Here is a 20957-nt window from a genome sequence, read left to right on the forward strand (position 1 = left end):
ACATTTATTTTTATTTTGGTTTTATGAGTTAATGTAACCAAGTTGTAAGCATCTCAGAGTTTAAAGATTTGCACTATTACTGTAACACTAGAATATCTAAACTATAGGAAGCGGTAACTTGCTGCATCTCCAGGTATATGTAATGAAGCTAGCGTTATATAAAAATATTGCTAAGGGTGCGAGCCTCAAAGGTCTATTATTAGTATTTAGTAACGCAATGATGGTATTTTTAGTTTAAACGTAGGGTGTATTAAAATTGTTTTTGTTAGCCGTATTTCATTTAAGTGAGATGTATATTTTATGTATTTCTTTAAAAAAGAGGGTGCATTAATGTATTTAGTTTATGAAAAGCGTCTTTTAATGAGCAAAAATATAACCATTCTGTGGGTATTTTGAAGGCACACATATTTAAGTAACATACCATGCACTTAAATATCTCATCTGCTGCTTAAAATAGCCATAAATTACAACTATTGCATAAAACAAGTAATTATTATGCAATTGCATGAAAAGTGGGAAAGTCCGAACATAAGTGCTTTTTAAAAGAACAGACATATTTTTGCTTAAAAGAGCTTAAAAAAAAAAAGACTCCTACTACTAGGATCCAACATAAAGCTTAGAATGACCTTCCTCTTTCAATTGATTAAAACATACAAACAATGGAACTATTTACAAATAATTAATCTTTAAATTGCCCTTACAGGAATAGTAAATGACAGAAATGCGAAATATAGACTTTTAGCTCTTGGAATGACCCCTTCTAAATATGCAATACACTATAGGAAGTGGGCACTGTCTTTTATTATTATACTCGAGGGAAGTCTAGTATATCAAGCAATAACAAGGTGCATGAAAGAAGAAAACTCAACTGAATACTAAAAAACTATATGAAGCATGGCATTCTGTTTTTATAAAGCGTGCAAGCATTTAGTATAGAGAATTCAGAAAAGCATTTGTGCAAAAAAAAATAAAATCCAAAAGCCTGTATTTTCATATGGAGCACACCCAGTTTCTTTCTCGTTTATAAGCAATTTTAAAATAGAGTATGTTTAGCATTAGGGCACCTTGGGAGTTGAGTTACCAGCAGAACACATCCTGCGTTGCTGTCGCTATTAATTGGAGGGTTTGGTCTGGGACAGTTCTGGAAGTGAACTCAGCTCTCAAGGCGGAAAGTGGCATTTAAAAACATTTAAAAAAATATAATCCTAAAATGTAATATATGTGCAATGACCTAACAATTTCTGGGTGAACCCTCCTGATTCCCCACCATAGAATGCTCTTCATGCCCATCCACCAGACAAGATGATCTTGTGCATTTAGAGGAGAGCCATTAGGGCAGGCACCAGCATCTCAGAACAGAGAAAGGGAAGGTGGGCATGGATCCTGAAAAAGAGATGAAAATTGTTTTAATGGGATATCACCATACAGAATGAAAGCAAACGTCATTTTTAAACAAAACTTGCATACCCCTCAATTTTTCATGGTTTTAGGTGGTGTGTTTTGAGATGCGGCTGGGAGGCAGACCAGGACTTTTTATGTCACACTGTGACATATTGATTGCTATTCGTGCAATAGGGTAAGACATTTGGAAGACTGATGTTAGATGCAAAACACTTATGTCATAGTTTTGATTTTAGGGCTTAAAAAACATTCTGATCTCCAACAAAAGACTGACATCAGGGGGAGAAAGAGGGCTAGAGTTATTTGGATCTGAAAGAGGTATGAAAAAGGACTAACATCAGGAACAGAAAGAGGGGCAGGGGTATTTCGATCTTAAAGAGGTATGAATTTGGTAAAATCTGGGGTGGGTGCTAAACACGTCACTGAAGAGCCAGTTGGCTTCCAAAATCAGGGTGTCCCACACATGATTCCCACCCTGCTCATATTACTAAAGTCCTGGTAAATGCAGATTTTACATGGATGAAATATCACTCTTCAGCTACATGCGCCCAGTTCACATTTACGAAGTACTGAAGATATGATAACTCATAAAGATGACAGTAGGCAGCAGAGTATAAAATGTTGCCTCACCCAAAAATGTCTCCATTGAATAGGATTTTACAAGACTCGTGACACTGTATTCCGGAGTGCAGAGCTTGCTAAGGATCCCACAATGCTTTTATCAAGTCCTTGCTGTAAATACAGAAAATTCAAAAAAAATATCATTTCCATGCACTTTACAGGGTAAAAGGGGTGAATGGTGATTTATTATTGGGGTAAAAGATAGAGAACGCAAACTCTATGCTATCCATCTGCTTGACAATGAGTGTCTGCTGGATAACTGAACCGTAGCTATATATAAATCGGCAGCAAAGTTTACCTGTTTTAGGAGCCCCTGAAGCTCCTTCTGAGCCCACATGTCTGTCAGGAAGAGTCGTGCCGCCTCTGCCACTTTAGGGGACGCTCTAAAAGTAGATTACATAATAAGTGAACTGCCCCATGTAAAATGCATCAAAATCCACCTCTAGATTTTAGGAACACGATGCATATTTAAGGGTTTACAGATCATTCTTTTTTGGGGACATAAGCAGTTATCATTCGTATAACATTTATCAGGTCAGTAGTGAAGGAACTCACCCACTCTTGCCCATATTAACCAGGTTGCTGATTAGATTTGCAGAAAGATTCTGCTTTGCAAGCTGAGGCTCAGCCAGCACAAGATTTCTCATTGTGTAGCATGCTGAAGACAGAATGTCTTCCGAGTTTGCTGATGTCCCAGAGGTTTGGGATAGCAGACGGGAGACATCAGGGAGAACTTGAGATCCTATGATACAGATGTACCGAACATAATTATTAGAGAAAAGGTGATATTGAGAAGGACTGAATAATACAGAAAAGCATATACAGTATCTACATTGTTATTCTTACCCATGGTTTTGTGAAGTGCTGGGTGACGGGACATGTTGCTTAGCAGAGATGTTCCTGTTTTAACCACGTCAGCATTTCCAGACTGGAGAAGGCTGGTTATCTGTGGAAGCCCTTTCTCTTTCAGGCCAATGATCTGACTCATCCCATTCGACATCTGGGAAATGAAACATGGCATGAAACGTTTAATAAGTAAGACTAACCCCTGTCTATCAGTTACTCTGTCCCTTGGTGTTACGCAAGACATCTTGATGGCTGAAATCATTGGTAATTTTGTAATAATTAATGATAATTTTGATAATTCATAATTGGATAATTATTTTGCTTTGAAGCAGTACTCCTGAATCAGTTTGTCTCTGTGGACTTTAAGAATTGTCACATACATCTTTATTTAACTTGCTTAGCTCAATGCCTAGCTCAGAGAACCTGTATGACCTATGCTCTGTTGTAGGCTGCTTACCTGTCCCTTGCTGGCAGTCAGATTTTGCAGTGCTCCTGCACATGCCTCCAGTGTTGAGTCCTTCTTGCTCTGCCCAAGGAGGGCCAGGTACGTCTTTATAGCATTCGAGTGAGAAAGGAGGCTAGCACCTTTTGGATTGGCATCTTCTTCTGGCAGAGGCAGCTCAAAGTTATTATTCTACAGATCCAAGTGGTAAAAAAAAAAGAGATGAGCGACATACATTTTAGAGGCAAGATCATCAAGAACAAAAGGGGCGAGAACAAAATATACAGTACATAACTTCAGAATATACTTCCAACATGTTTTGTGGCTAACAGGTTTCAAATGGGAAACAGTGTGTACTGCGATTTATGGAACGTGATTTCATCAGGATTGCTCATGTCAAAGTATTTTGATGCAATGAGCAGCCACTTATGTTTTATTAATCCCATCAACCTCGTAAGGTTTTGTCTAAATGACACAAGAGTGTCTGTAGTGGAATAACAATGTCTATGGCTATATCTATGACTATGGTATAAAGAAATAAAGTTGCAGATATAATCAGTGGCGTCTGAGTAAAAGGCATTCACCTGAACTTTGTCACTCTTGTTACTGAAGCAGCCTGTAGAAGTCTTGTCAGTTTGCTGGTTGCGGGAGAGTTGCTCATTCAACTGAGAATATTTATTTGGGACTTCGGAATCCAGGTGGTATGATAGATTGTGCAGGATACAGGCACAGTTTTCCACTGACTGTAAATGGACATTGTAAAAAAAATTCAGAGATAACAAAGCACACAGAAAAAGCATGCAGTGCCACAACAATGACTCCTAAATATAATTACCTTATCATCAGGGCAATTATTGGCCACGCAATACTGAATGTAATGCATCAGGGAGTCCACAAGTCCTGGGCAGTTACGCATTGCCTGACGGCCAACATCTGCAGAGCTTAAGTTTCTAAAAAATACAATTAAAGAAATACACGTTTTTATCTACAGAGAATAATGCTTTGTAATAAGCGGTCGCTGTCAAGTGGGGCTCCTGCTTAAGGTGCGCTGTAGATTACCTCTGCAAGATAAATACTAACTCTCTGTTTAGTAACGCAGTAAATATATCTTTAAAATCTTCTGATTCTACTACTTATATAGAACATTTATTTAAATCTCTTAATTAATAATGTGTGGTTAGAAAGATATTGTAATTTGAATAGATGCAGATAGGAGGACTTATCTTTACACATAGGAATATAGTATCACATAGTGATAACTCACCGTAAGCATCCAGTGGCATTGAAGAAAACCTCTGGGTCAATCAAACATCTCGGACCAGACATTGAACTCTCTGACCAACCAGAATTTGGGATCACAACAGACTCATTGAGTACAGGCAAAGCTTCCCTAACAAGTTCCTCCTTCAGATGGTCTGTTGAGGACAAATTCCAGAGCAAACCTGTAGAAATCAAAGTATTATGAGTATTAAGAGATTAATATTAATAACATGATTAAATATCCATATTATCCATATATTATTACGAACAATGAACCTTTATTTAAAGCCTGCAAACTGATTTAGAAATTTAGAACCCGTGTGCGTTCAAGGGTCTGACAGTCTTTTATTTTCAGAAGGAAGTCCTTTAAATCATAACATCATGAGCCCAAGTCTCTGACCTGTCAGTTGTTTCTTAATCTCAGAGTTAGAGGTCCTTCTCAAGAGGTTGACAGCCTCCCTCACACCTCCCTGGCGACTTGTTTCAATCTTATTTGGGGTATTTTTGAAGACAAGATTCCTCAAGGCTCCAGCCCCTGCTAGCTGCACATTTTGATTGGGACTCTGGAGTAGACTGATAAGTTTTGCGATTCCATTGTATTGATATACCTAGAAAATCGAGAGAGAGAGTGTAACAGTGTTATAACAGTGTTATTGTACTAATAATTGACAAGTTCTCATCGAGCACACGGATAAAGTACATGGAATATAATTCTTCTTGTGTATATACGTTATATGTGTGGCAAATTAATCCTAGACGAACTAGTCGAAGCTATCATGTATGTGTAACACAAAATCTTGGCCTTGGAGAAATGTCTGTGGAACAAGTAAAGAAATGGCTTAAAAGAGAGAATGTATGTATCCAGGAGAAATGTAGAACAGGACAGGTATAGAATATATGGCATTAAAAATATTTAAAAGTCTAGGTATTAAACAGCAGAAAGTAACCAAAAAGGACTAGTTGCTTAGGCAAAAAAAACATAATTGATTCCATTAAAATTGACATAATGGATGAGATTCAGACAAATATTCTGACTTTATATTTATAAGCGAGGAAATGCATTATGAAGAAGTTAGAACATAGGAGAAGCAATAATATAGGATAAAACATTGGGTTTTACCAGGTTTTTTGAATTCTCGTCCTGGTAACATGTATGCTGTATGTAATTAGCTCCAGATGTCTGATATTTGTCATTTGGACTTGAAAGCTGTTCCACCGCTTTCTCTATGGTCATAATCCCTCCATCATAATCATCTCGAGAGTCCAGCCTATGAAAAAAGAGAGTAATACATTCAAAAAAATGGCACAGTTTGAAGAACAATAGCCTACAAGCGATCTAGAATAGAGTTGGGGACAAGAGCAAGAATTTTTAAAATTAAAAAAAAAAAAAAAACAACACAAAAATACATAATATGGAACCTGTTTAACAAGCATGAACTAAAACACTTAGAGTCTGTCTGGCCAAACAAGTTAGAAACTGCACTACAAAGAATCTGTTATAAAGCATGCCTATGAATATTCCTCCTCAGTCAGTTGTCTCACCTGGATGGTATAGTCATAGTCCCATAGGGATCCATCTTTTGTAGATCATTCTTTTGCACTTGTGAATAGACCGCATGCTGTTGTTGCTGTTGCACAGCTGAAATAGAGGAGGGCGTGCGAGCGGGTGGCAGAGTTCCTCTCTTCCTCTGCTGGTTGCTTTGGTGACTGTAGAAGCTAGAGTTGTGGACAGCACTTCTCCCAGATCGCTGCTGTTGTTGTTGTTGCTGCTGTTGTTGCTGCTGTTGGTAATTGTAGTTGTTCATATGATTGTACTGGTTCTGGCGCCTCAGCGTAGCCCTCCCATCAGGGCCTGTCAGGTCTGGCTCACTCCGGCTACTTTTGAGGGTGTGCATGTAGTTGAAATCACTCCCGGGGCTAACAGGAGCCCCTACAGACATGTACTGCTGACGACCCCAAGTATCAACTTGACTGTATGAGCTGAAGCGGCGATTATCCTTTTTCAATGTTCCATTGTATTGAGGCTGCGCAAGCAAAAGAGAAGAAAAGTATTTAATTAATGAAACGCACAAGCATGAACCTTTTCCCATGGCACTTGGCCAAAAGAACTTAATTACAATGCAACACAGCAGGATTTGATATCATTTCACCTGCGCAAGACATGTGGAGCCCTGAGCCTTAAGGTTTTTTTTTTATAAAAGGGCAAAATATTTAAGTGTCCATCTGCATCTCACGTTATGTTTTACCCTGACAATAATATCCGACCATCGAAATTGATGCTTTTATCTCGCTTTTTGCTTTTACACAGGTGAATTAGTTCATACTACTTTTGACTCCTGGTTTTATAGGTACCATTATTAGAACCATTAGGTAGTTTCTTCATTAGAATACTTCTTACGAAACTTAAAAGGCATAATTTACAAAGTTCCCAGTTCCCATGGAGTCTTAATGTGGGTCTATGCTCTTATTTTTTTCATATTGCAAAGAGAATTACCAAGTTCAAACTATTGTTTTTCTTGTTGTTGTTGTAAAGAACAATGCCCTTGACAAGACACTACATGAATCAGCAGCCATGTCTGTAACCAGTGGAACAAGGCCAAAAAAGCTCACAGTCAACAGACTATGATTAGACCTAGATGCGTACCTTACGGAAAAAGTGTGTAAGCAACTCCAGACAATGTTTGCAACTACAGCCTGCCTTAGTACCCTCTAGATTGTTAGCTCATTTGAGCAGAGCCCTCTTCACCTGTTGTAAGACAAATTATGCCATTTATTACTTGTTATTTCCTGTCTACCCATTGGCCTACAGAATATGATGGTGCTATATAAAACAATAAATAATAATAATATTAAAAATACGCTGATCCACCCTCCTAAGAAATAATATTTGTAATTGGAACAGTGCACTGATAAACTTTGTTTGATAGACCTTAGCTCAGCTATAGAGCCGACTCATACTCTTGAGACACAGGTCCTTCAGAGCATTCTTCATCAAGGCCAAATGCAGGAAGAATGGGAAATCTCTAGCGGGTTCTGCCTTTTTGCTCCAGCTTGCACCCCTTCCCTATCTGACAAGCCAAAGGCAGGTGTTGGGCTTTAGCTCAAAAAGCATGGTTCACCTCTTTTTAAGAGTGAGCATTAACATAGCATGCATAACAGTGGTGGTGAATGGTATGTAAATGATTATATGGCTACATTTAATATATTTGTATTGTTCTAAACATAGTTACTATTGCTAAAATGTAAAAATGTTCTTAAGCTGCGATATACACACATACAATTAGTATTGCTTAGTGTTGCTATAGACAATTGATTATAAACGGGAATTCTTGTAAAACGGCCTCAAAAAAGTCAACCTCCTAGCAGTTGCGGAAGTACAAGTACCAGCAATCACTATATTTTATTGAACATCAATGTATTTCCAATTCTCCAACACTTGAAAAACTGTCGTTTGGCCACTTTTGTCCCATAGGTTACTCTACGTAGGCTTGCATCCACTAATGGCCCAATTGACCCAACTATTGTCATGAGATCAAAAGTGTCATGTCATGATATTCGTTAAAATGTTCGGAGGCCAACCTGGTTGAACAAAACAATTTTCCATGAGAGCTTCATTTTCTGTTCTGGCATTGGAGAGAATGCAAGTGACGCTTGATAAACCATGAATTAGTAAAGCACTGAGAAGTTGAGGTGAGATTACAGCACTTAATCGCAGTTTGGCTTCTGCAAAACTTATGAGTAAGCACTAATGTGAGCATGAAACGCGTTAAGCTTTTATCCGATCTGTGCCTTTCCTGTTTGGTTCCAGTTATGCGGGATTTCATGGCATTTAATAATTTAAGCAAAGAGTGCAGTTTTCCCCTCATTTATCTGCGTCGCTGGTGTTAGCTTGGAAACACCCTTTCTACTCCAGGCAACTTGCTGCATATATATATATATAGACTACAGACTGAATGTCTTGGCATCCCTGACCAGACTGCAAGCCAGATTTACCCGTTCTATTGATTAATGAATACACCCTGCAGACTCTAATGATATGGTACAGTTTCCCAACCTAATATATTAATATCTCTATTTTATGAACCATTATAATTCACATCTTGTCACAGAGAAAAATAATCAACAAGGAAGACTCGAACAACATGTGAATACATAGATTCAAGCTCTTCCTGCACAGGGTATCTCTGCTCCTGTGACTGCTGGCTGGGGATCCTGACTTCTGATTATTTCTTAGCATTGCCTTTTCCTTTCAAACAGAGGGCCACACAGCTTTCGTTCTTACTGACTACAAAAACAACTTCTATCTGGATGATCCTATCACATGATGGGAAGAGAAGCTCCTTCTAGCTCCACTAATTATGCTCCAGCAATGGAAGCTGTCCTTCTCTCTGCACATAACCCTGCTGCAGGAACATGCGGACCCCCATCTGAGCCCCAACAACAGTCACTGTATTTCTGCTATGCAGTACAGCAAAAACATGTTAGTAGCAAGTGGGTCAATTGCCCCTTTTGCCCCAATGTTGAAATCCAGTTTCCAATGGCTTACATCACTCACAAAATATGTATTTCTGATATCTACAAAAACTTAGTAAAACTTATCATACTTCATAAGACTACTCATGTTGAATGATATCGTACAGAAAGATTTTTAACTTCAAGTTCAATTAAAGGAACAGCATAGCATATCGTTAAAATCTTTATCTAACAATTCTTCGTATTTTTATTTTTTTATTGTTTGAGAAAGAATACCTTTGACGAGGCTACTATTAAGACATAATGGGCTGGATTTAACAACAAACAAAAGCAGGAGCCAAATACCTATTGGTAATTGAACCCTTATTCTTCCATTGTGCCATTTGTGGAATAATAGGTATTAAATTACGTGCGAGTCCACAATTCAAGCTTTTCTCTTTCATTGATTACAGACCAAAATTTTCAGGAATTTGCATTACTCTTAAACTACCGTAAATAACTTTAGTGCAGTTGTATAAATTCTATGAATATCTTAATTCTCATAAATAAATACTTTAAAAAAAAAAGTAATTAAATATTAATTCCATGGGAGATTACCACATCAGCATAAAATGGGGCATTTACTTCACCCTCCCAAAACACACCCTGTTTATTGAGTCAGGACGCAGAGGAGGAAACCTAATAAAGATCATCAGGCTGTAGAATCTGAGAGAAGGCATTATGCTCTGCAGGTATAAGTCTACACAACTGGGTCCTTCTGATGTCATAGTATTCTGTACATACATGGAATATAAGAAATTATTATCTCATACTGTCTGAGTCTCAGGTTGTGTCATTGAGTCTCTACTGTTTTTATATCAAGGTTTTATGAAAGACGTGGTTTTAGTGATATGTATCATGAATCTAGTGTTTTACAGACACTTATTATTGGTCTCATCATTTTAATAGGAAAGCCTAAGTAATAAAACACAAGGTGTGCAAAGTCTAATACTGCCTTATATATTAATGCCTTATGTAAAACAAACTGGGTATGGCAGCAAAAATAGTAATTTTTTATCATACTGATAAGTATTTTCTTAAGTTTTTCTTTTTAATAACTTGGCATATTTACCAACGGTAACTCAGTAGACTAAATTTGTTTTGTGTTATACCTGTACTTACCTCGTGACTGACTCTCTGATATTCTTCAAACCAGATTGGTCAAAACCATCTATTTCCATCACTTCCCATAGCTTTGACTGTACTCTTTAATAAACATCCTCCCTATCTAACATACATATTAGTAGTATCCTTATTATTTTTTAAATTTTTGTTACATATATGGATTCATTGCCTAGTTACTATTTGTTGGTTGTTTGTTGGTTATGCTATGTAGCTTTAAACTTGCAGCAATATATGAAGACTCCTGTCTACCATAACATTCTGAGATTTTCCTAGCTTGTGACGGAAAAGTCACGATTTTATTAAAGACAGGAGGCGAATATTTTCCCACCCTATGTTTCCGAATTGGAATTTACCTTTTCAGACCCTTTTCCAGGTTTGCTGAAGATTTGGAAGAGCAGTGTTTGTGTCTTTATTATGTTGAGTGGATTACTGTTCCAAATTTTCCTATGCTAACACTTTGCTACTGGGAGTGTAAAGAGAGATATGCAGTCCTGTCTTTAATAAAATGATGACTTTTCCCTCACAAGCTATGAAAATGTCCGAATGATATGGCATGGAATATAACCAGTAACCAGGGCTGCACTGGGGATGAAAAGCATCCCTAGCACTTTAAGGCCAGCGGATGCTAAAAGATGTATGTGCAGCTGCTTAAATTTTTATACCCTTATCACTGCAATCTCATATGGAATGAGGACACAAATGGGATTATTATAGTAGGGGATATGGCAAATAATAACACATTTGTTAAAATGGCTGCCGTTGCCGTTGTGGACAGACATGAGATTCTGATTTTCCATGCCATAGACATGAGTCTGAAGGTCCCTGCTGATTGTTAAGACTGATTGTTTATCATCAGCATGATGGGGGATTTTGGCAAGTAGATTGTCCAAAGATAACAGAGCTGAAAACACTGTTTTCAAAAGGTTTTTTTTTAAATGTGACAGTAGTAATATCTTTTACATTTTCAAAAGGGGGGGGGGGCACAAAATATGTTTACTGTCTTTCGTTCACACACAATTTGAATGTAACCAGGGGTAGGTAGCAACAGGCCTTGTGTGTAACCAGGGGTAGGTAGCAACAGGCCTTGTTCATGTGCTTAATGACAATATTCACATTTCTTAATTTACTACAATTGGCCATTAGTAGTTCTAGTAGTTTTTATGGAGCTGTTGTGAAATTATAGAAATACTATATACAAATATCCTATAAAAGAAAAAACAATGAATAGAAAAATACAATCATCTCTGCATGTTTTCAAAGTGTCATCAACTGGATTTTATAGAATGACACTCTAGCTATATCATTAAATTCCCAAGGAAGGAAAAACAGGTTACGTGAAATTCTAGAGCTTCATTTTACAGCTGAATTAGCATGAAAAGTCCGCCAAAATGACTCATGTGGTTTGGGGATGAATGGGTGTGAAGGGTAGTGTGTCATGTTGACTCATCTTGTGATGAAGGCATGCTTAGCTTGACTGTTTATGCTGATAAAGGCCCCCTGGACCAGTAGGGAAGGGGGGACATGAGAGTTTCCCAAGGCCTTAAGCTGCCTGTCAGCATTTCTCTCTTTCCTTTTGGGGATTGTATGGAACATCTTTCCCTTACGGAATTTTGACACAGCTCAAGCTTTGCTGCTCTTTTCTGCAGGCTGGTAAGGCTGATGACAGGTCCAACATGGGTCAGTCTCCTATTGTTAGAACAGCAATGGTGACTGTTTCCTTGGTGTCCCCTTCGCTAGACTTGTCCTTGCTAGGAATGCATGTGCCTTGTAAGTCTCTGGAGAAACTGAAATGTTATCTCTGGTTTCTCAGTATAGGGACTCAAGGCCTAGGAGTGGAGGGCAAGAGGTTGACATCTGCTACCCCATAGCTTTGGAAATTGGCTGCAATATGTGTGGCTACCTTTGGTTTAGCAGGTTCCTTAATGTAGTGGAACTTTGCTTGCCTATCTGGAATTGATTTGGGATGCTTACAAGGTTTATGGAGGTCAATTCTGGTTCAAATATGACCAGCAGTGGGGCTTCAGTTTGAAATGCAGAATGGCAATCTTTGGTTGTTTCTTATGACGGCCTCTACCCTGAGTGGAACAACAGCAGGACTGAAAATGGTGTATGTCTTTTAATTGTATTTGTATCAATACAATGGGCAAATGTGCTGGTATACGGAGATACTGAGTTATTTACTGATGAAAGGGCTCCATGTCCCTCTGCCACTGACTTTGGGGGTCAATGGTGTGCAGTGCAGTGGGCTGATCTAGAACTCCGTGACTTTTGTAGAGGCCATTGAGTGGTGGGGCACTGAACTTTCAAACCATTGGTTGTGTTCGGGGTTATGGTGGGTTCTGATACAATTGAGATGGTGGTCAAGACCAAGACTGACTAGCAGGGTGTAGAGACTCGTGTGGTTTCCCCATGTGACCGGTGGCAGTTTTGTCCAGTGCATCTGTTATCCAGCTATTAAGCAGACAGGAGCCATTGGTGCGGGGATGGTTTAGGGTGGTTCTCTGCTGATGAAATTTGAAGTGTGCTTTGGATCATAAACAGTTTTGTCAGCACTCATTCCGAGTGACTGTGGAAGTGTTGCCTCTGTCCAGGAGCTCACGCAGAAGGGCCTGGGAACAAGTGTCCTTGGTTTATGGCATTGGATGTACTGGAACTCTTGGTCGCATTTGTGCAGGAACTACCTGCTTGGTTATAAGGCTCTGTAGCTGGCGAGTTGTTAAAAGATATGTTATGTAAAATAATAGAATTTTGATAACGTTTGCAGAATTCTTATTATTTTGATGAATTATAGTGTTAAACAACAGAGTGCCCTTTGGTGCAGGAAAATAATAATCTGCATTGGTCATTTTCTACTAAGCGGGTAAGTGTCCAGCAGCTTTATTTTAAAGGTATAAAAATTTCATAAAGTGGCTTGTAAATGCAACTTCTTAATTGTCATAAAATTCTTATAAAAGAAGTACAACTAAAAATTACAGTTCAATAAAATAATCTGCACACAAAAAAAAAATGGAATGGGTGACATTTGACTTATGCAACCTTTGCCTTTATTTTGCAAACATCGCCCTATTCACCGTCTCTTATGCTTTGTTTTTCTGATAAGAACTATACATCACGCACCATTCTGCAACTACAGAGTTAATACTTTGCAATTCTCTGATTAAGCTGCAATGTAGGTGTGGCCCCAGTGGCCCCAGGCGCAGGAGGGGTTCTCTCTCTACCCCTCTGTCTGTTGCTGTGGGAACACCAATGAAAATAGGAGAAAAACAGGAGAAGCTACAAAGAGAAAGGGCGTATTAACATACCTCACCCTAAACACCCCAAGGATATTGTTATTATTACTATTACAATACCTGCTAAAGAGAAATATTTGGTGCTGCTTTATGATAACAAGCATTTATAAAAATTATCAAATATATATATATATTTGACAAGATAAAAATACTGTGGAACAATAATGTCTAAGTACACAGTATGAGCGCTTCGCCCTGCATTACTCTTTATGCTAAATTTTATTCAAGCTAACCCTAACGAAAAATTACTGCAGTTTTTCTGAAGTAATACTGCAGTTTTTTGGACATGAAAAACTGCAATACTGCACTTTTACTGCAGTATTACTGCACATTTACTGCACTTTTACTGCAGTATTACTGCACTTTTACTGCAGTTTTACTGCATTTGTACTTCACTGTACTGCAGTTTTACTGCACATTTACTGCACTTTTTTTTATATTGCAAACCTACAGTTGTCTATCAAAGTACTGTAGCTTTATTGCATTTGTACTTCCGTACAAAAATAACTGCAGTAAAACTGCAGTACAATGAAGTACAAATGCAGTAAAACTGCAGTAAATGTGTAGTAATACTGCAGTAAAAGTGCAGTTTTGCAGTTTTTCATGTCCAAACAACTGCAGTATTACTTCAGAAAAAACTGCAGTAATTTTTCGTAAGGGAATATTTAACGTGGCTGTCCTACTGGAGCACCTAGATGTTGTTGCATTAGATGTATGTTAGTGACTTCATACGTACAAATAATACAACATGTATTTGCACCACCACATCATAAATTAGTTTGAAGGTGGATGTGTACAAAGTATGAAGTTCTTCTTTCGAATGCATTTCTAGAACACAATTTATGCTTTCCCTGCACTAGCCCCATAGCAGAGTTTTGACTGACACCACATTATTCCCATAGCTGGTTTTAGCATTTCTCAGAAGCAGCAGCAGCCTCAAAACCACCCCCTTTTTTACAATACCACTAAATACAATAAAGATTTTGAGATAACAACTACTGTCCCTATATCACCTGCTCGTTCTTCTCTTTCTCTTTATAATTTCTTGATATTCACTGCTCTAATGTTAATCTCTATGAATACAGTCTTTTTTGTTCTTAAAAAATAACCCAGCTTCTAAATTCTACATAGATATGTCCAGCTCTGTATTTTAACCTCTCTGTGTATTTTGGCATTGATAGAACTTGTAGAACAACTAATACTAAATAATTTCAATGTAATCTTGTGGTTTTGTACATAATGTACCGCTCCTTGTAGTTTGGTTAATCTGGGAGCAAACATTAAGGATACTGGATAAGCATAGTACCTCTTCAGATTTACCTTTAAGAAATCAGGTAAACTAGGTTACTGTTAATATGTGGTTAATATGTCAATAATGGTATGATAATATCTGTTAATGTGATGTGACCATACATCAAAATTTTAATAGGTGGTTTTATTTCCTATGTCAATGTTTAAATTTTTTTCCATAAAGTCTTATGATTCATCGGCACCGAACAAGTATAGCTTAAAGACACCGGAAGACCATATCGGATATATTTTAATGATGTGGGGTGGGGCGGTAAATGTAGCTTGAGTAGACTACAGTAAAGGATTTTATGTGTTTCCAAACAATAAACTAGTTCATAAACAGCACAGTCAGGGAGGGAAATCCAAGATGGCTTGCGTGAATGAGGTGGAAATAACAATAGTAATGGAATATGGTAAATAATCATTTACTTGACCTAACGTTGTCATTGTCCCTTTGCCTGCTAAATTTAAAAGAATGATGGACAGCCAAAATTACGTATGCCTTTTTTGGAGATGACATAATATCCATATACTCTAAAAGTATAGTGTCACACATTTACTTATATACACGTATTTCATATATATATATATATATATATATATATATATATATATATATATATATGTATATATATATATATATATATATATATGTATTGTTTTGTATCTTAGACCTTCTTTCTTGCTCTCTCAACTTCCTCCTCCTGTATTTCATATTTGCATTCACTCTTTTCTCTATCCAGCCCTCTCTCCATGTACTTTAACTCCTCCATTATGGTGCCCCTTGCTTTCCACTCTTTTGGACTTATGTCTTTCACAGTTTTTCCCTCTATATGCGCTATATATATAATTATCTATGAATGTATGTCTATCTATCTATCCATCTAGCTATCTGCAAAATTAAGAGTAAAAAAGAATCCCGCAAGAATTGAATGTCCTGTAACTTTGGTAGTACACATGTAGTAACCAATAAGAGTTTTGTTTTTGCATAACACTAATCACAGATAATTATTGTTTTTATCTGCAACAGTACGTGATGACTTGTTGTTACATAATGGCAAGTCCCAAGCTCCTCACAGGAATCTACGTAAGGCTTTAATCCATATATTTTACACAGTAATGAGTACATGCTTGACATGATCTTTATGTAAATAATTGCATTTACTGGAGTATGTAGAGTAAGTCTTATGGGGCTCATTTACTACAGTAAAATTGCGTGTGAATGATTACTCATGCCTTAGCAAAGCTATTAGGCTCTGTAAGTCATATCCCTATATATTCTGTTATCCATGACAGGCTCTGTGAGGCATAATCCATTCATGTAAGACCCTGAAACCCTCTTAGGTAGGTGTTTTAAGAGACAGAGAGCAAATTTCTTTGCACAATCACAGTCACATTCCTACTATTTTAGCCCATGGCTTTTCCAGTTCCCACATTCACATACATTTTTTTTAAACTTTTTAAGGTGGTATGAGACACCATTAGTCATTGTGTCTAGGAATACAAAGCCCTGCGCTAACATTACCAGATAACTGACTGGTCATATAATGACACATAAAATGTTCAGGATTTCCAATATTTAGGAGTCATTAATATAACAGATCACATTGGCCATTTAAAGACATATTTATGCACTCCCAGTATGAACTTTACAAGCTCTTATATAATCAGGTTAATTCTTCTGCAAATATAATATACAATTATACCACTACATGCCATTACAGAGCTTTTACTAGATAAACGGGCTTCAGTTCAACTCAAGTTAGTCATCCAATTTTGAATGGGCTGATTTCTCCTCCATATATATATATATATATATATATATATATATATATATATATATATATATATATATATATATATATGTATATATATATATATATAAAAAGAAAAGGTCCAACTGAGCTAAACACTTTCTATACCAACCCTACAATTTTAAATATCTCAATTTTATGTGTGTTATAGACCAGAACTATGCTTTTAACTTCTGACTATCCATAGAGGTACCATGAATCCCATAGAAAGTACTTACCTGATAACCCAGAGTACCACTCTGGTACTTTGCATAATGATTCCCAGTGCTGTTCCGATTCAGGTTGTAATTATCTGCCAGAGACTCATACGCTGAGCCTGCTAAAAGAAGCAGAAGAAAATTGATTTTTATTTTATTTCCAAACTATAAACAACAAAAGCGTATGTAGGAGGATTTATATGTGTGAGCTCTCATCATCGCTACAGGCATCATCATCATTATATAGCTGTAACCAACTGATAGCCTAGCAGAATATCTTCCAATACGGCGTGGACTACTAATCATACATTAATGAGGTAAAATTGACTCACTGAGTAATTTTTATATTGTTTTAGAAATTGTGTATGCATTGTGCCAGATAAATTGGAACGTTTTGTGAGGTGGTAGGTCTGTGAGTATGATGAGAATCTACACCCTACAGTCTTCAAATATTAACCAACTAAATGAAGCCCGACCAACTTTATTGGTTTCTTATGATTCATTCTGGCAGCTTATGTACATTTTCAACAGAAAAAGGGAGTGGAGTGCCAGGGGCAGTTGGGGCTGGATCTGAATGAGTGAAGCAACACATATTTTGAGTATGTGGATCCAAGTACAATGGTTAGGTTTTTGGAAGTCATTGTTGCTTACAGGGCATTTAGTCAAATGTCCTTCACGAACAATGTGGCTGCCTAGCCCTGCCAAGTACCATGGTGGCTCAAGTGCAGTGTGTGTTTTGGGATTCAATGGGTTATACCTCTTCGCTAAACTGCAGGTGGTTGTTAGTTGGCAGCAACGTTTGAAGCAGCAAAGTTACACAAATTGGACAAAAGTCTACTCATAAATCCACATTACAACTCATAAACACCCCCTGCATGAGAGTAGAGTGTATGCGAACTGAAAAATGCAAATTAATTTAAGTGAATTTTTGTTTGTGAGTGTTAGCTTGTGAGGGTATGCAGCCTCAGTCCAATATGGTCAGTTGAGTTAACTTGACTGGCCACTCAACTTCTTAGTGAATAGACACCTTTGTGTATAGCAGTAAGGCATGTAAGTATGTGTAATACATGTGGCTAGTGACTGATCCATTGTCAATACAAAAAAGTAGTTAAAAAAGGAAGTCCCCGAGTAACCATAGTTGACTCATTCATAGTAGGATTTTGGTTGGAACTTGGTAGACATTCTCTGAACACTATCCTCAAATCCCTGGATTAGTAAAACTGCTGTCCACATCCATGTTCAGCAAGTTCATCACGTCTCTCTGTTTTGTTTTGTTTTTACCCTACTTCAGACAATGTGAAATAATTTTGCACATTTTTTTTAAAAAAAAACATTGTGGATTTTGCTCTTTTTACTGCTATCATTTTTGGGCTTTATATTTTATTCTTAAGTACAATATTTAGAATGTTGTATGTAATATCTGAACTTTGTTACAGATAATAACCATGGATGGACAGCAAACAGCTATGGGGACCTGCAGATACGTGCAAGTGAGAAGGCAAGAGTGAAACATAGAAGAATGAAAAACATGTGTGTGTGTGTTTATGTCATTACTTGAGCATACAGATAACACGCAATAATTCCAAATATGTGTGTCTAAATTTAGGCAATAAACAGAGTGTGCCTGTGGTGCAGTTACAGATCCCATCACTGCCTACAGTTCATTTTTATTTTATAACAGAATAAGGAGGTATGAATGCTTTCTGCACCCCTAATAAAATAAAATCACCCCCATGTATTGCATTGCTATGCGTAATATGCATATAGCTGTTGTGCCAGGAGTGTATATAGTACAGGTTTTAAACCAGTTTAACATTTGCTGTTTAAATGTTACATAGCTAGCATAGTTGGTCAGGTAAAAAAAAAAGAATTTAGCCTGTGAGAAAACATGTGTAGATTTGCCCAAACATTTGAATGTATGTGTATTCACAATATACATAAATGTTAACATTTCTATGCAATTTCAGCCAAAGTACCTAATTAGGGACCCCATGTTTGCATCATTACACTTAATTTACCGTACAGGGGCCACAGTTGGCTTGGCCATACTGTATATACTAGAATGAAAGTTAAAGCAGAGGATGACTGTATATTAGTGGGGAAAGAGAAGAAAACATGTTTTGACAGTTAAGGAAAAACGTAAAAATCTTAACGCAATTCCAAGCTAAAGTTATGTTTAAACAAAAATGTATTGGGTGCCAAAAACTCTACTTATAGATGAAAGCAAATATTTCTAGCTTTAGGCCACTAAGAGCAGTGGAAAGAGTTAGGAAGCAAGATTAATTAACACAAGGGACGCTGTTATTTCAATATTGCCCTCATTGTCCTACTAAGTACATTTCCTCTTACACCACTATATGTTGTTTGATTATAGCTGTTTCCTCTATCACAGCATGCATTTATTCATCTTTATTACAATATACTATGCTTTTTCTTTTTCTCACTGCATATTGGATAAACAGCCCAATTTAAATCTCTCCCTGTTCCATCTCTCCGTAGAAGAAGAATACAGATGCCAGGGGAACAAAGAGCTAACCAGAAATAAATCATCTGCGCCAGTTCATAGTTAAATAATATCATAGTATGGTCATAAAATAAAAAATAGGTCTAGTTGCAATGGCATACGGAAACATACACATACCCAACAATTTGCTTTAGATTACTTGGTAGAATTTGAATTTTACATATCCACTAACTTAATAATAATGTCTCAAGTCTTTATTTCCCAAAGTCTTGGCCAGTCTGGACAACATGTTAACGTAATAGATTTTATACACTTTTATACATTTTTCAAAATGCTACATTTTACTTTCCTTGTCAGCTCCATTCCCTTTCTCTAAATCTTTGAAACTTACCTTTGTTGCCATAACTCAGAGTCGATGATGATGTCCTTGGCTTCTGCCTCCTCACGGTCATCATCACCTGTTCCTTAACACGTTGGTCCCCAGATGCTCCACTTCGTAGGCGATTGTCCGATGGGACAGCCAAGGAAGATTCATTCTGCCACTGGAACACCTCTGATGCCAGGGCTGTTTTCAATGGGGATGGTGAAGCCAGCATGGCTGATGCTTGTGCTCGTGTGTATATGTAAATATGTACAATATATATATATATTTAAATATATATAAATTTGGCTTAAAAAGTTTTTTTTTAAATCCCAGATATGAGAAATGGGCCGTGTGCTTCTCTGTATTCCAGACGCAGCAACTCTTATTCTGACAATTTTCTCAAGAGTGGAGTCTGTACAGGTTTCGAGAGGCGTCTCTCCATTTGTCAGACACACCTCAGTGCTGACTACAATGATGCTGATCTTAAAGCCACACCTCAGTTGAGGCTTAACCCACTCACGATTTTAGAAACAGTGGTGAGTGCACATGTCAAGATTTCACTCCTGTTCTGGGTACACTAATGTCAGAATCTCAACCAAGCGCTAGTTGCCTGAATGCTAAACTCTCCAAAGCTACATGCACTAAAACGATATAGCCACACTAGTAAGTCAGTATTCCAAGCGAAAGGTTGGAGTTCGAATATAGGACTTCATCCCACTGGTAATACTACAATACTTTGCTGCATTTGGGGTTTAAGGTTCTTAGGACCCAAAGCAAAAAGAACTGCCTGACTAGTTGTACTGAGTAATACATTTAATTGTGTATTTAACATTTGTGAGGAGGGAATGCATTTGGATAAGTAAATATTCACATTTACTTATGTTTAGTTAAAATGGTTAATAAAGTTTATTCACCGATCTAACATAGCAGAAACAACCCTTCCAGTGTTAAAAATTCAAACCACAGTACTGGTTGTGTCAGTACCGGACAGGTGCCTACCTACCGATTAAGTACCGATTACTGCAAATTTTAATTTGACCCGGCTTGTCCTACCATGCAGTCCCTTAACTACCAGTCTTTCCCATTAACTTTGTTTAACTTAGTGGCTGGATACTGCTAACCACTCTATTTATTAATACCATTATACCCAAAACATTGTATTACACCATGTTGAATAGTGGCTTCATCATGGAGCCCAGTGGGTAACAGGATCCAGCCACTGATTTATTGTGGGGCTTTAACTTTTTTGTTAGCTTGTTGGTACTTAAACATATCATACATTTTACTTATTCGGTGCATGCCATATTCCCTCCCGAGTGTTTCAAGTGTGT

General features: G+C 37.3%; 1 protein-coding gene across 1 annotated transcript; it reads right to left on the reverse strand.

Moving 5' to 3' along the window:
- Positions 1-3: 3 nt before the first annotated feature.
- Positions 4-20079, reverse strand: PKP1 (plakophilin 1). The gene is made up of 14 exons (XM_053457808.1): positions 19654-20079; positions 16820-16920; positions 6113-6594; positions 5691-5838; positions 4971-5178; positions 4575-4752; positions 4146-4260; positions 3895-4053; positions 3326-3502; positions 2869-3022; positions 2578-2764; positions 2321-2405; positions 2032-2133; positions 4-1383 (listed from the first exon to the last, which is right to left on the reverse strand). Exons 1-13 carry the CDS (start codon positions 19856-19858, stop codon positions 2059-2061), a joined length of 2274 nt encoding a protein of 757 aa, XP_053313783.1. The 5' UTR covers positions 19859-20079; the 3' UTR covers positions 4-1383; positions 2032-2058.
- Positions 20080-20957: the final 878 nt, after the last annotated feature.

The sequence above is a fragment of the Spea bombifrons genome, chromosome 2 (genome assembly GCF_027358695.1).
Source record: "Spea bombifrons isolate aSpeBom1 chromosome 2, aSpeBom1.2.pri, whole genome shotgun sequence".
Taxonomy (NCBI): domain Eukaryota; kingdom Metazoa; phylum Chordata; class Amphibia; order Anura; family Pelobatidae; genus Spea; species Spea bombifrons.

What these genes read in the sequence shown, in the direction of transcription:
- PKP1 (XM_053457808.1), bottom strand. Translation starts at nt 19,858, where the DNA reads ATGCTGGCTTCACCATCCCCATTGAAAACAGCCCTGGCATCAGAGGTG. An exon ending in TCTGAGTTATGGCAACAAAG is followed by an intron (nt 16,921 to 19,653) that starts GTAAGTTTCAAA and finishes TGCTTCTTTTAG; the next exon opens with CAGGCTCAGCGTATGAGTCT. An exon ending in AGCACTTCACAAAACCATGG is followed by an intron (nt 2,765 to 2,868) that starts GTAAGAATAACA and finishes TCTGTATCATAG; the next exon opens with GATCTCAAGTTCTCCCTGAT.